Source organism: Palaemon carinicauda, chromosome 5, assembly GCF_036898095.1.
Source record: "Palaemon carinicauda isolate YSFRI2023 chromosome 5, ASM3689809v2, whole genome shotgun sequence".
NCBI lineage: Eukaryota > Metazoa > Arthropoda > Malacostraca > Decapoda > Palaemonidae > Palaemon > Palaemon carinicauda.
This window is the reverse complement of record NC_090729.1, coordinates 170,621,177-170,633,676: the sequence shown is the minus strand read 5'-3', so window position 1 is coordinate 170,633,676 and position 12,500 is coordinate 170,621,177. Positions and strand designations below refer to the sequence as shown.

The 12,500-nt window shown below is 33.6% G+C and overlaps 1 protein-coding gene across 5 annotated transcripts in view; it reads left to right on the top strand.

Annotated features, from left to right (window-relative positions):
• The window catches only part of LOC137641609 (extracellular serine/threonine protein CG31145-like), a 745,874-nt gene that overhangs the window by 246,520 nt on the left and 486,854 nt on the right, over positions 1–12,500 (top strand). For 2 of the 5 annotated variants that reach the window (XM_068374331.1, XM_068374332.1), the window contains exon 2: positions 3,400–4,295. The exons of the other annotated variants lie outside the window; for them this stretch is intronic. In XM_068374331.1, the coding sequence (XP_068230432.1) occupies positions 3,835–4,295 (461 nt within the window). In that variant the 5' untranslated portion in view covers positions 3,400–3,834. The remainder of the gene's footprint in view (positions 1–3,399; positions 4,296–12,500) is intronic. 5 annotated transcript variants of the gene reach the window in all.

Genomic DNA, 12,500 nt, shown 5'->3' with positions numbered 1-12,500 from the left:
TTACTTTCACCGGAAGATGAGAATCCGATACGGTGCTTTTTGCTCGATAGAATATGAGTAATGATCATGCTGTACACAACGCGTGTGTGAGGGAATGGATGCTACCTTTGAAATTGAGATGCATTTCGCTTTTACAGTGTTATTTGAATTATCTATGGAGTCCTAACATTTTTTTCTGCTTTGTGCCTTTTATGGCAATTACGTGTATGTCTGATTGGGTGTGTAGGGGTTTCTTTAATCAAGAAATGTTTTGAAAGTTTGTTGATAGATATTAATGGGTTATTTTCTAGGATATATATTTTTAATGTATTTATAATTTTTTTTGGTGGTATAGATGTGAGCCCAATGAACGTTTCTTTTGACAATTTGCACTTGTTGTGCGGGTATGACCTCCGTATTAGCTATTAATGTATAAATGTGTGATATGTGAAATTGAATTTTTTTATCAATAGTGTTCTTATCCCATGATATATTAGTGTGCATTGTATTAGTGACATCGGTAAGCATTTTTGTTGTCACTATATATATATATATATATATATATATATATATATATATATATATATATATATATATATATATATGTGTGTGTGTGTGTGTGTGTGTGTGTGTATGTATGTATGTATAAATAACCCTTATATAATAGTAAGTGTCTGGGTATATATATAATCATATGAATATATATGTCCTTCCGGTCTCGCTGAGTCTCCCTGTCCCTCCTGTAGAAGAATAAGTGGATGCTTGTTTGTGCAGATCTATCTAAATATTTAGTCTTCATTTTGATGGATCGCGTACGCTAGTTTATACATTTGTCTATATCTATATATTTATACATTTATCAGTTTATTTATTTGTTTGCCTATATATTTATCTGTTGATTTATTTGTTTGCCTATATATTTATCTGTTGATTTATTTGTATGCCTACATATTTATCAATTGATTTATTTGTTTGCCTATATATTCATCTGTTGATTTATTTGTTAAAGAAATTTCCTTTTTTCCATTTGCATATACCTTGCTGAATTAATTAAATGAAAACGTTAGGCATTCTCAAAGATGATTCAGTGATTTTTTTTATTTTCACTATTATTTTTATTTCTTCAGAGCACAGCCTAATTTCTAAAATTTGTGTTTTAAAAGCTCAAGGGTAAACGTCTAAATATAAACCTGAATTCAATTTTTCTCTCATGTTTTCTAAATCTGATTTATTTATGATAAATATGAAAGGGAAAGTGTATATACTGATTCTTTACTGCTTGAACGATATCAAGATGTACAAAACTGCAATATATTTCTATCAATTTTCTTGATTTTATTTTATTTTTAACTGTAATCATACTCTCACCCTTTCTCGAAATATCAAGTTGCAAGTTCTGCAGGTAGAATTAAGCTGACATTCATCCGGATAACTTCAGTGTGATATCCAAGGAAAGGCTTTAATAAAAAAAAAAAAAAGAAAAAAAAATATCACTGTAATTCTGGAATGATTATCCGATCACCACTAGGTACTGGTTTTAGAAGTATGGAGGAGGAGGAGGAGGAGGAAGTCTCCAAAGGTATTCATTTAATGTGTTATGCCGCGACTGAGAGACTGCTTAAGCCTTAATGGCAATCTTGGGTCTAATGGCATACACTTACGCCATCGGCACCTCAGGGCCCCAGAGAAGGATCAAAAGAGTCAAAACGAAGAAGAAGAAGAAGAAGAGGAAAGAGACCCAGTTGAAGTAGTAGTAGTATATATATATATATATATATATATATATATATATATATATATATATATATATATATATATATATATCTATATATAGATATATATATATATATATATATATATATATATATATATATATATATATATATATAGATCTATATATAGATCTATATATATATATATATATATATATATATATATATATATATATATATCTATATATATATATATCTATATATAGATATATATATATATATATATATATATATATATATATATATATATATATATATATATATCCATCCATTTCCGAGTGAGGATACTTATGACTTGGTGAAAGGATTTATGTATCGGCATGATCAGCAAATCTGTTCTAGTCTGGGCCACATATACTAGGTTTGTTTGCCGTAAGCGATCAGACGAAAATCCTCCACCATCACCAGTCCGCACTGACCAGTGTCGTGATGAAAACTGGTCAAATTGACATTTCTGAGGCCTTTGTCATGTAGTAGACTAGAAATGACTGCATTTTGTTGTTGTTGTCGTGTGTGTGTATGTATGTGTATATATATATATATATATATATATATATATATATATATATATATATATATATATATATGTGTGTGTGTGTGTGTGTGTGTGTGTGTGTGTATGTGTGTGTGTGCGTGTGTGTGTGTGGTATTTATATATGTGTGTTTGTTTCTTTTTATTTTCATGCGTATGTGTATTCTTTTTTATTCGCTGAGCTCAACTTGAAATAAATTGAGTGTAAATGAGTAAATGAGAAATGACATATTCTCAGGATCAATAGAGACAGCAATGACTGCTAAGAAACCTACTTTTAAATTCAACTGACATATCGTTGTCATAATTACTGAAAGTGAATGAATATTGTCTTTTATGCAAATCTCATTAGGTTTGATTTGGAAATGCAATATCTTCCAGGACTGTCCTTGGAAGTTGATTGCTTCGCCTCGACGTCTTCGTAAAACCTTGTTCTCATTATTCACTCTTGCAGATCTTGTTCTTCTTTTAGTTCCTCTTAGTTGTGGGTTTTTTTTTTTTTTCTTGTTTTGTTTTATTTTTCTTATCATATCCTTACCTGTTTTATCGCACTTCGTTCCTCCTCCCCATGTTAAAGGAAACAGTTTTATACTTAAAAATAATATATTAATTCACCAAATGCATTGTTCTTTGAAAAGGCTGTCTACAGAAGATTGTAACCTTTTAATTCTCACCAAGCGCCATTTGGATGAGGATGCTAACACCTTGCACTCCCCCGACCCCCCCCCCCCCCTCTGTTTACAACCCCCCACTCTTGACCTACGGTCTATACTACATATTGAACCTTTGGTGAGGCAAGAAAACCTCCCACGAACAGCTGTGACTGTGGTTGTGTGTGCATATATTATTTTAACGCTTATGTTTGTACAGTGGAAACCACTTGTGTCTTTTTTCTTGTTTTTTTATGTCCTAGGTTGCATAACTAAATTCACATATCTTAATTGCCTATAAAGTATGCCAGTCGTATTTTATGAAATATTATGTAGTAAAATGTGCAATTTAGGTAGATTAGATAGTCATATTTTATGTTAAATTACCCCCTGTTCATATCATTTTTATGTACAATTTGAAATATTTGTGCCTGCTTCTAATATTGCATTTTTTTTTCTTTTTCAGGTCTGGTTTAGAAAACCGGTGGTGAAATAACTCAATCTGATGACACTGGAATCAGGAGTAGATTACCCGCTTCCGCCTTCAATTTACCGAGGAATAATTTTACAAATTGTTTATTCCTAAAAAAGTAGCTGGATCCATTTCCATCGTAAAGCAAGGTCATCCGAACAACCATTCCCCGCTTCCCAAATGCGTATTCAATGATGACTATTTTAGACAACCGTCATTTAGTGTTTTGAGGAATGAGAACTTAAGATTCTCAATTTATTTTCCCCCTTTTCACTTTCCCTTTCTTTCTGTTCCTTCCCTTTTCATGATGAAGTGAATATCTAGTTCCTCTCCAACTAGAATCGATGCCCCAAGAGGTTATTATTCCTTTCAATCCCGTGAGTGCTTTTGGAGCATAAAATCATTTTCCTTTTATAACATTATCAGTCAATGTTCAAAATGAAGCTTAAAGAACGCGTTGTGATCGCTGTCATGACGGGGCTCGTCCTCCTGACGGTGGTACTCGTTCTGGACGTCGAGACCCGCCTCTCGTCAGGAGAGAAACCCCGCACCCCAGCCCACGCCCGCGTCCAGTACGCCTTCCACCAGAGGCACCTCCAGAAGACCAGTAATGGGTCGCGAGAGGCTTCCTTAGCAGCCGCTGCTTCGGCTCAACACAGCGCTGGAAACGAAGATCCAGCCCACGCCCAGCAGGCGGCTGCCGAGTCGCTCTTGGGCGTTGGTGCTACCAACGAGCGCGATGAGCCCAAAGCCACGCCCACCGTCCCGCCAGATCCTTACACAGACCTCCATGAGGCGGCACTGAAGGTCGAGACCATCAGCCTAAAGAACAGGAGACGGCGTAAGCACTGGAACCCAAATCTTGGAGAGCTCCTCGGCATCGATGCAAGGTAGGTTCTGCTGAATTTTGGAAAGCGAATAAAGAAAATAACCGGAAGACTAACGTCATGCTTAAGTAAAAACTCCTAGATAAGGTTCTATTTTTGTTAAATTATGTTGAAACCTTGCGATAGGAGAATTTTGTTATAATTTGCCTCCTAAGGTACAAGTTGATGAGAACAAATTACATCAGTGCCATTTCACTTGGCAGACTATATTAATTTCATTTATCATTTAATCTCTTTTTCCTTGTTAAGGATACTATCATAAATAGATTAAATAGATGTCCTGTATCTTGTATAAGTTTATATATATATATATATATATATATATATATATATATATATATATATATATATATATATATATATATATATATGTGTGTGTGTGTGTGTGTGTGTGTGTGTGTGTTTGTATATATATATATATATATATATATATATATATATATATATATATATATATATATATATATATATATATATATATATCGGATTAATATCTGTTGGGGTTTAATGGTTTTCCGTTAAGTTAATGGCATTAAAAAATCAACTGTATATTTAAATTGGTTATAGTGTACTGGTTGTGCTCTTAAATACGCATGTACGCAGAATACCATTATTTTTATAGTGATGAGGATGATTAGGATATGATTATGATGATTAGAATATTAACTACTACGAAAACTTTGATAATTATTTCTATAGGTTTTATTGTTTTTAAGCTTTTAACTATTATCTATGAGAGAACAAAATCTCATCTCTCTCTCTCTCTCTCTCTCTCTCTCTCTCTCTCTCTCTCTCTCTCTCTCTCTCTCTCTCTCTGAACAGTTCTTTATTACATATCTCAATAACTATGATTTTTTTTCCAAATTAATTATATTTTTTAATTTTCTAAATTAAAACGTATCCTGTAATTCCTTTGATGGTATTGATGATCACGTTTGATGTGAGGCCAGTTTATAGTTAAATTAATTGCATCATAGAATTAAATCTAGTTTGTTGTATGCGATTAAATGAATATTTTTACACGGACTGAAACTTGGTATTCATCCACATTTAATCCAGATTAGCCACGCCTCTATTAATTCCATTGACTGAAAGTAGTTACATTGAACGCCGAAAGTAGTTTCATTTAATTCCAAAAAAAGATTCATTCAATCCCGGAAGTAGTTTCATTCCATCGACTGAAAGTAGTTTCATTGCATCGACTGGGAGTAGTTACATTCAATTCTGTAGGTAATTTCATTCCATCGACTGAAAGTAATTTCATTCAATTCATAAAGTAGCTTCATTCAATTACGAAAGTAGTTTCATGTCATTGACCGAAAGTAATTTTATTCAATTCCTAAAGTAGTTTCTTTCAATTACGAAAGTAGTTTCATTCCATCGACCGAAAGTATAGTTTAATTCAATTCCGCGCTTTCTCGCGACTGTACATCAATTTCGCCCCATGAATTTCCAGGTGCCATTAAAACAGCCGTGGCCGAAACTTTCTTGCGGTCGTTTGTGTAAACAGCGTCCTTATTTATTAGCTGTTTCCCGACAATACCGGTGGCACGTGGGAGTGAAGTATGGCCCGGCGGGTGTGAACATTTTCGGGCCTTCCTGTTGCGGCAAACGATCCCAAAATGATTTGTCTCTCCTTCGAAATAATGCTGCTGCTGTACGCTGTCCAAACGCTCTGGTTCCAGTTGCTGCTGGAAACGATGGCGGGGTCGTAAACATAGACGTCAGTCCAGTTTATCGATGATGGCGGTGAAGCCATCATCATAAAATTCCGACTACTCATTTGCGACTGTGTGAGTTTTTACGTGAGTGCGTGAGTGAATCATGTGTCATTAAATACCTGTAGTAATGTTTTCTTCTCTTGAAGTGAAGTAGTATGAGTTGTAATGCTGTAGCTTCACCTCTTCGTACTTTTAATGGATTAGGTAATACTTAACATGCAACCTCCGGAAAATGGGGCATTGCCAGAAAAGATAATTTGGATAATTTATAATACTTTCAATAAGTAATTCTATTGTTCTAAATTAAAACGAAGGAATTGTTTGAACTTGAGTGGAATGGTTATAACAGCAGTATCCTTGATTATGAAATTGGTTATATGTGACTGGAACTCTTTAGGATATAATGATTAGGTTATTACGCTTTAAAAGCAGAGCCAGTAGAGTTAAAATGACTCGAATCAATTGCTCTGACCTTGGATGAAAGTGTCTAACGTTTACGTTGCATGTCACGGTATTATTAGCAATTGTTATGTGATGGTGTTCGTAAACAATCAAATTTTTGACGTTACTATTGTGAAGGAAACCTTCACTGTGCATCCTAGAAGATCAAAGTTTAGGTTCAGTGGTAAATATAGTGCAAATATTTTGATGTTTTGTGAGGGAACGTTTAATATTACATCAGCAGCTTCTAGTACTCATATTTGGCGTATCATAGAACCTTCTGTGTTTTTGTTAGTTAAAGTTTTCAAATCTCCTAAAGTGCTTGCTCTTCGTTCTCATAACATTTTGTCTCATAAGACATTTCTTTTGGGTCTCCTTGTATTACACTTTTATTATCATTCTTCGGTTATTTTAATTAAAACACTTATGGGCAATTATCATTCTTCGGTTATTTTAATTAAAACACTTATGGGCAATGATCATTCTTCGGTTATTTTAATTAAAATACTTATGGGCAATTATCATTCTTCGGTTATTTTAATTAAAACACTTATAGGCAATTATCATTCTTCGGTTATTTTAATTAAAACGCTTATGGGCAATTATCATTCTTCGGTTATTTTAATTAAAACACTTATGGGCATTTATCATTCTTCGGTTATTTTAATTAAAACACTTATGGGCAATTATCATTCTTCGGTTATTTTAATTAAAACACTTATGGGCAATTATCATTCTTCGGTTATTTTAATTAAAACACTTAAGGGCATTAATGCAACAATTTCCGGAAAATCTTTCGCTTTTTTTTTATAATATTCAAAGCCCAAAAAGCTTCTTCCTAATATTTAAGTATGTACAAAACTAAGTTTACTGCTTAGATATTCAAGAGCAACACAAAAGTAACTTGCTGAAGCTCTTACTATTGAATTTCCATTACCCACTATGCAGGAATGTCCTGTTGCATGTTGCTGATTTCAGGGTGCTCACGCTGGTTGACCAAAAATGAAGCCCCATGAACGTAGGACAAATATTCAAATGTGTAAATTTGGTGTATATATAGTGTGTGTATATAAACATAAATATATATATATCTATATATATATATATATATATATATATATATATATATATATATATATATATATATATATAAATATATATATATATATATATATATATATATATATATATATATATATATATATATATATATATATATATATATATATATAAATTTGTGTGTGTATGTGTGTGTACAAGTATATTTATGTGTATTCATTAATACACATATTATTGTTATTGTTGTTATTATTTTTATCAGTGGCTAAGCTACAATCTTATTAGTTCGTTTATAAGACTTAATAGTCTTCTTCTATACTGACCTTATACATAAATCCTCGAGTTTATTTGTTTTTTCCATCAAAGTGATTGGATGAAAATGACAATAATGTTTCGTATTAGTGTTGTATTTTTCTATAGAAAAGTATTATTATAAAGAAATTGGTGATATTTAATCATCCAAAAGATGAAATATACTGGAAAACGAGAGTGGATTGCCAGATACGATATAGAATAAATCTCTCGAAGCGAATTAGCAGAAAGGTATTCTGAGTATCTTTTAGAAGATTCAGATTGATTCCTTTGTTCCGAAGAATTGCCTGGCTAAACCCTCCTTCGTTTGATATTTTTAGTTCAAAGCCAATCACTGAATAAAATCTCGTTATGTTTATTTTAATCAAATTTTCATTTTCAATATCAAAATCAGCCCGCAGGAAGGGATTTCTCTCCATGTTTATATAATCTTTTAAACTGAAAAATGTCTATTATTCATTGGTGTTGTTTCCCTTACATATTTTGTTATGAAAGCGTGACTGCAGGAGATGAAAAGCATCCCTTTATATTCACAGTATGAATGCTGGTAATTATATATTCTAATTAGCCTAGTAAGTGCCAGAGTTTTCACTTAAAGTACCGTTAAAAATTTCACAATTTTTTTTTCTCTGCATTCTTCTTACAAATTATCTCTCTTCCTTCCTCTATTGTCCTTACATTTCTTTTTCTAAACGTTCATCATACTCCCTTATTTTATCTTCTTTAAAAGTTTAAAGGCCGTTCATGAATGGCAGAGGCAAGAGACAGTGACAATGGCCTAGCTAGTCGGGCAAAGCCCTAGAGACTGACCATATACAGTATAATCTACATATGATCAGCGCCCAAGCCCTCTAGGACCAGGCAATGGCTGCTGGTGACTACTGAAAACTATCGAGTTTGAGCGGGACTCGAACCCCAGCCTGCCAATCGCTAGGCAGGGATGTATCCAATAGGCCACCACAACACCTTTTTCTTTTTCTTCTTATTTCATGATAAAGACATTTGGAAGGGCAACCCTGTTTCTTGATCTAGCCAGATCTTGCCTAAAAGAAACAAGAGCCCTGTATGGGAAGATTTATTGACGAAGGAAACTTACATAGAAATTAGAAAAAATGGAGGAAAACAGAGAATTCATAAGTTGGAAGACAAAAGTAAAAATTCATCGAACTATTCAATATGGAGACATTTTTGTATGATTTCATGGATTATATTAGATGGCTGGTAGCCGGATGGTGCTAGGGGTCTACCTTTAAAAGATAACTTTTAATAACTATCTTTAAAAATCTTGTGAATATTTATTTAGTTTTTTAAATTTCCCATTAATTGTCCATTTTCCTTTTTTCTCATCTATTTTCTTGTTTTCTTTAGAGCTGGCCAGTTACCCGTGTTACCCGTCCATCAATGGTTCTCTATTCTGTCTTTTTGAGTTGCATTATCTGGTTATTAAGTGACCCTTTACCACATTTGTATAATCTTCCTCCAACCCTTTTTCTTCCTTAGTGAAACCAATCTAAACGTTTACTCCAATTCTTCCATTCTAGAAGTACTTCTCTCTTATCCCCTTAAAAATTCATGCTTTGTTTTATCATTCCAGAGTTAAAGATTTTTCTCCTATTTTTTATTTTCTTTATATTGTCGTCAGTATATTTTCTAATTTTCAATCTTCACAAACTTGAATCTCCTTATACGTATCCACGGTAATAGTTTACAACATCACGCTCTCCGTTTACTCCCAAAATAATGCAATCCTGCAGTTCTCATATTCTTGCACAGTAATTAGGTGGTTATTTAAATTATGGGAAAGCAATAAATAGCAAGATATGTTGAGGAAGGGGGAAGGGGTTATAAAAAGAAAATAGTTCGATTTCCTCACCAAACGACATGGAACTGACATATCAACAAAGTCAACGAAACAGAAGTCCGTGATGCCAGCGTGCATTTAATTTACTGTATATTCAATATATGCTTAATTGAAAATGGATTAATTACTCAGAGGTGTCCATAAAATATGCAATGTACAAATAGTGACACTTTCGAGTAATCACTCAATTTTTTATTAAGTATATTTTGAATATACAGTATATCAAATGTACGCTGGCATCACGAATTCTGTTTTGTTGACTTTGTTGACATGTCAGTTCCAAGTCGTTTGGTGAGGAAACCGAGCTATTTTCTTTTTATAACCCCTTCCCCCTTCCTCAACATATCTTGCTAATTATTGCTTTCCCAGAATTTAGATAACCAACTAATTACTGTGCAAGAATATGAGAACTGCAGGATTGCATTATTTTGGAGTAAATGGAGAGTGTGGTGTTGTAAACTATTACCGTATCCTCATTACAATGTTTCACTTGTTTTTGTTCTCTTGTATCTGTACTTTCTCTCTTGAACAGGACTCCAGCTAATCTCAAGCTTTCCGTCAATCTTATTCTCACACAAACATTATCTTCCTCTGCTCCTCCCTTTTCCTTCTGACATTCCTCCTCCTCCTCCTCCTCCTCCTCCTCCTCCTCCTCCTCCTCCTCCTCCTCCTCCTCCTCCTCCCGCCATCCACACGTGTCAGTTTGAACATTCACTTAAATCTCGCCAAAAGCAGCGACAACTCTGCCCCATTTTTCGCTTTGCATGTAAATATTTTATGTAAATGAGCTGGTGGGGAGTTCGGAAAATGCTGCGAAATAAGTTAAATTAGGATATAAAACGGAGTTGTAATAGCATCTTAAAACCCCCCCCCCCCCGCTCTCTCTCTCTCTCTCTCTCTCTCTCTCTCTCTCTCTCTCTCTCTCTCTCTCTCTCTCTCTCTCTCTCGGATAAGTTTTCCAGGAAAGCACACGCCTTTAGGTAACTGGAAGGGGATGAGAAGTGAGTTGGGAACGGTGAGAAGTGTAAGAAGGAAGTGAAATAGACCAAAGAGGATTATTTCGAGTAAGAAGATGCGAGGGAGTCGATAAGTGTAGTAGGGAAAATAGGGGAAAAGTAGAAGTTATCCTGAAGTGTGAAATATCATTTATCATCATTATTGTTGGATGTATTCAAAGGAGGGAAAACCAAAACTGCCAGTGCCTTTGAAATATGAGTTAATTCTGTTCACTTCGCCTCGGAGCATAAAGTTTGGAAAACAATGAATTGAAATCAAGCTTTCAGTTTTTAATATTTTCCCAAGCCATCGTTCTCTTCAAATCCTGGGTGAAGGACGTTTGTAAGAGCCCAGTCTTGTGCAATATGTGATAAAAATTATATTCTTTTAATAATAACTTCCTTTTGATATGTATTGGAAGACAGTGCGTTGTGAAGGGAAAAATGTCTTCAGAGAGAGAGAGAGAGGAGAGAGAGAGAGAGAGAGAGAGAGAGAGAGAGAGAGATAACAGGAGACAAACATGTCAAGAAAATCGATAGTGGTTCCCCGGAAATCATGAATGGGAGTTTTCCATTTCATGACAAATATGGAAGTGTTCATAGCTAATCGCTGCAGCGGGAGGTTCGCTTGTATTATATTGGTTTTCTGATCTGCGACTTTATCTTAGTGTCTTATTTAGTTACATTCTGAGTGAGACGTCCAATGTGTACAAAAGCCCTCTAAATTACTGGACTGATACTCCGTTTTCGCGTACATTTCGTACGATTTAAGTTTTTGCAGTGTAGTTGTTGAAGGTTAGACAGCAATTTATGATATCGAAATTATGTAAAGTAAATTATCGTTTGGAGAATCCTTAATGTCTTCATACGTAATAAAAATGTAAGGCCGTAATTCTTTATGAAATAAGATCTGTATGTGAAACACTATGATAAAACCGTGTTCCTCAAAAAGACATTGGAAAAAAAAGTTTAAAAAAAAAACTTTCAATAGAAAATTTTTATTTAAATCACAAACGAAAATCGACAAGAATTGGGAATAATTAAAAAAAATCATGTAACTAAACCAAATAACACCATTTTTATTCAATTCTTTTAGCAGATTTACCTGCTGGTAAATTATGAATTTCGAAATGACAAACTTCCGTACCTACAAATTATCTGTGATTATTTTCTCCCTAAATTATAGGACATAATTGATATATAATTTTGGGAAATACCTTTTATTTTTGCGTTGGGGGTTAAGAGCATGAATGAAACAGGGGTAAAATTTCACGGATAATTACTTGAACTGATAAAGATAATCTCTCTCTCTCTCTCTCTCTCTCTCTCTCTCTCTCTCTCTCTCTCTCTCTCTCTCTATATATATATATATATATATATATATATATATATATATATATATATATATATATATGTATGAATATATACATACAAACACACAGACACACACATATATATATATATATATTATATATATATATATATATATAATATGTGTGTGTGTGTATACATACATACATACATATATACGCTGTATAGGCCTATATCACATCCACCGAAGATAACTGATGATTAATTAGTATAGGAGAGAGAGAGAGAGAGAGAGAGAGAGAGAGAGAGAGAGAGAGAGAGAGAGAGAGAGAGAATCTACAACCTTAAAACTTCCTCAGCAATATTTGTGCGTGTGTATATTCCCAGACTGATTACTTCAACGAAATAGAAAAAACAACCCTTACTAAAAAGTCAACCTAATCCCCAAATCATCCCTGGAATATTGTAACATAGCTTCATAAAAGTCAAACTTATCTTTTTGCATCCC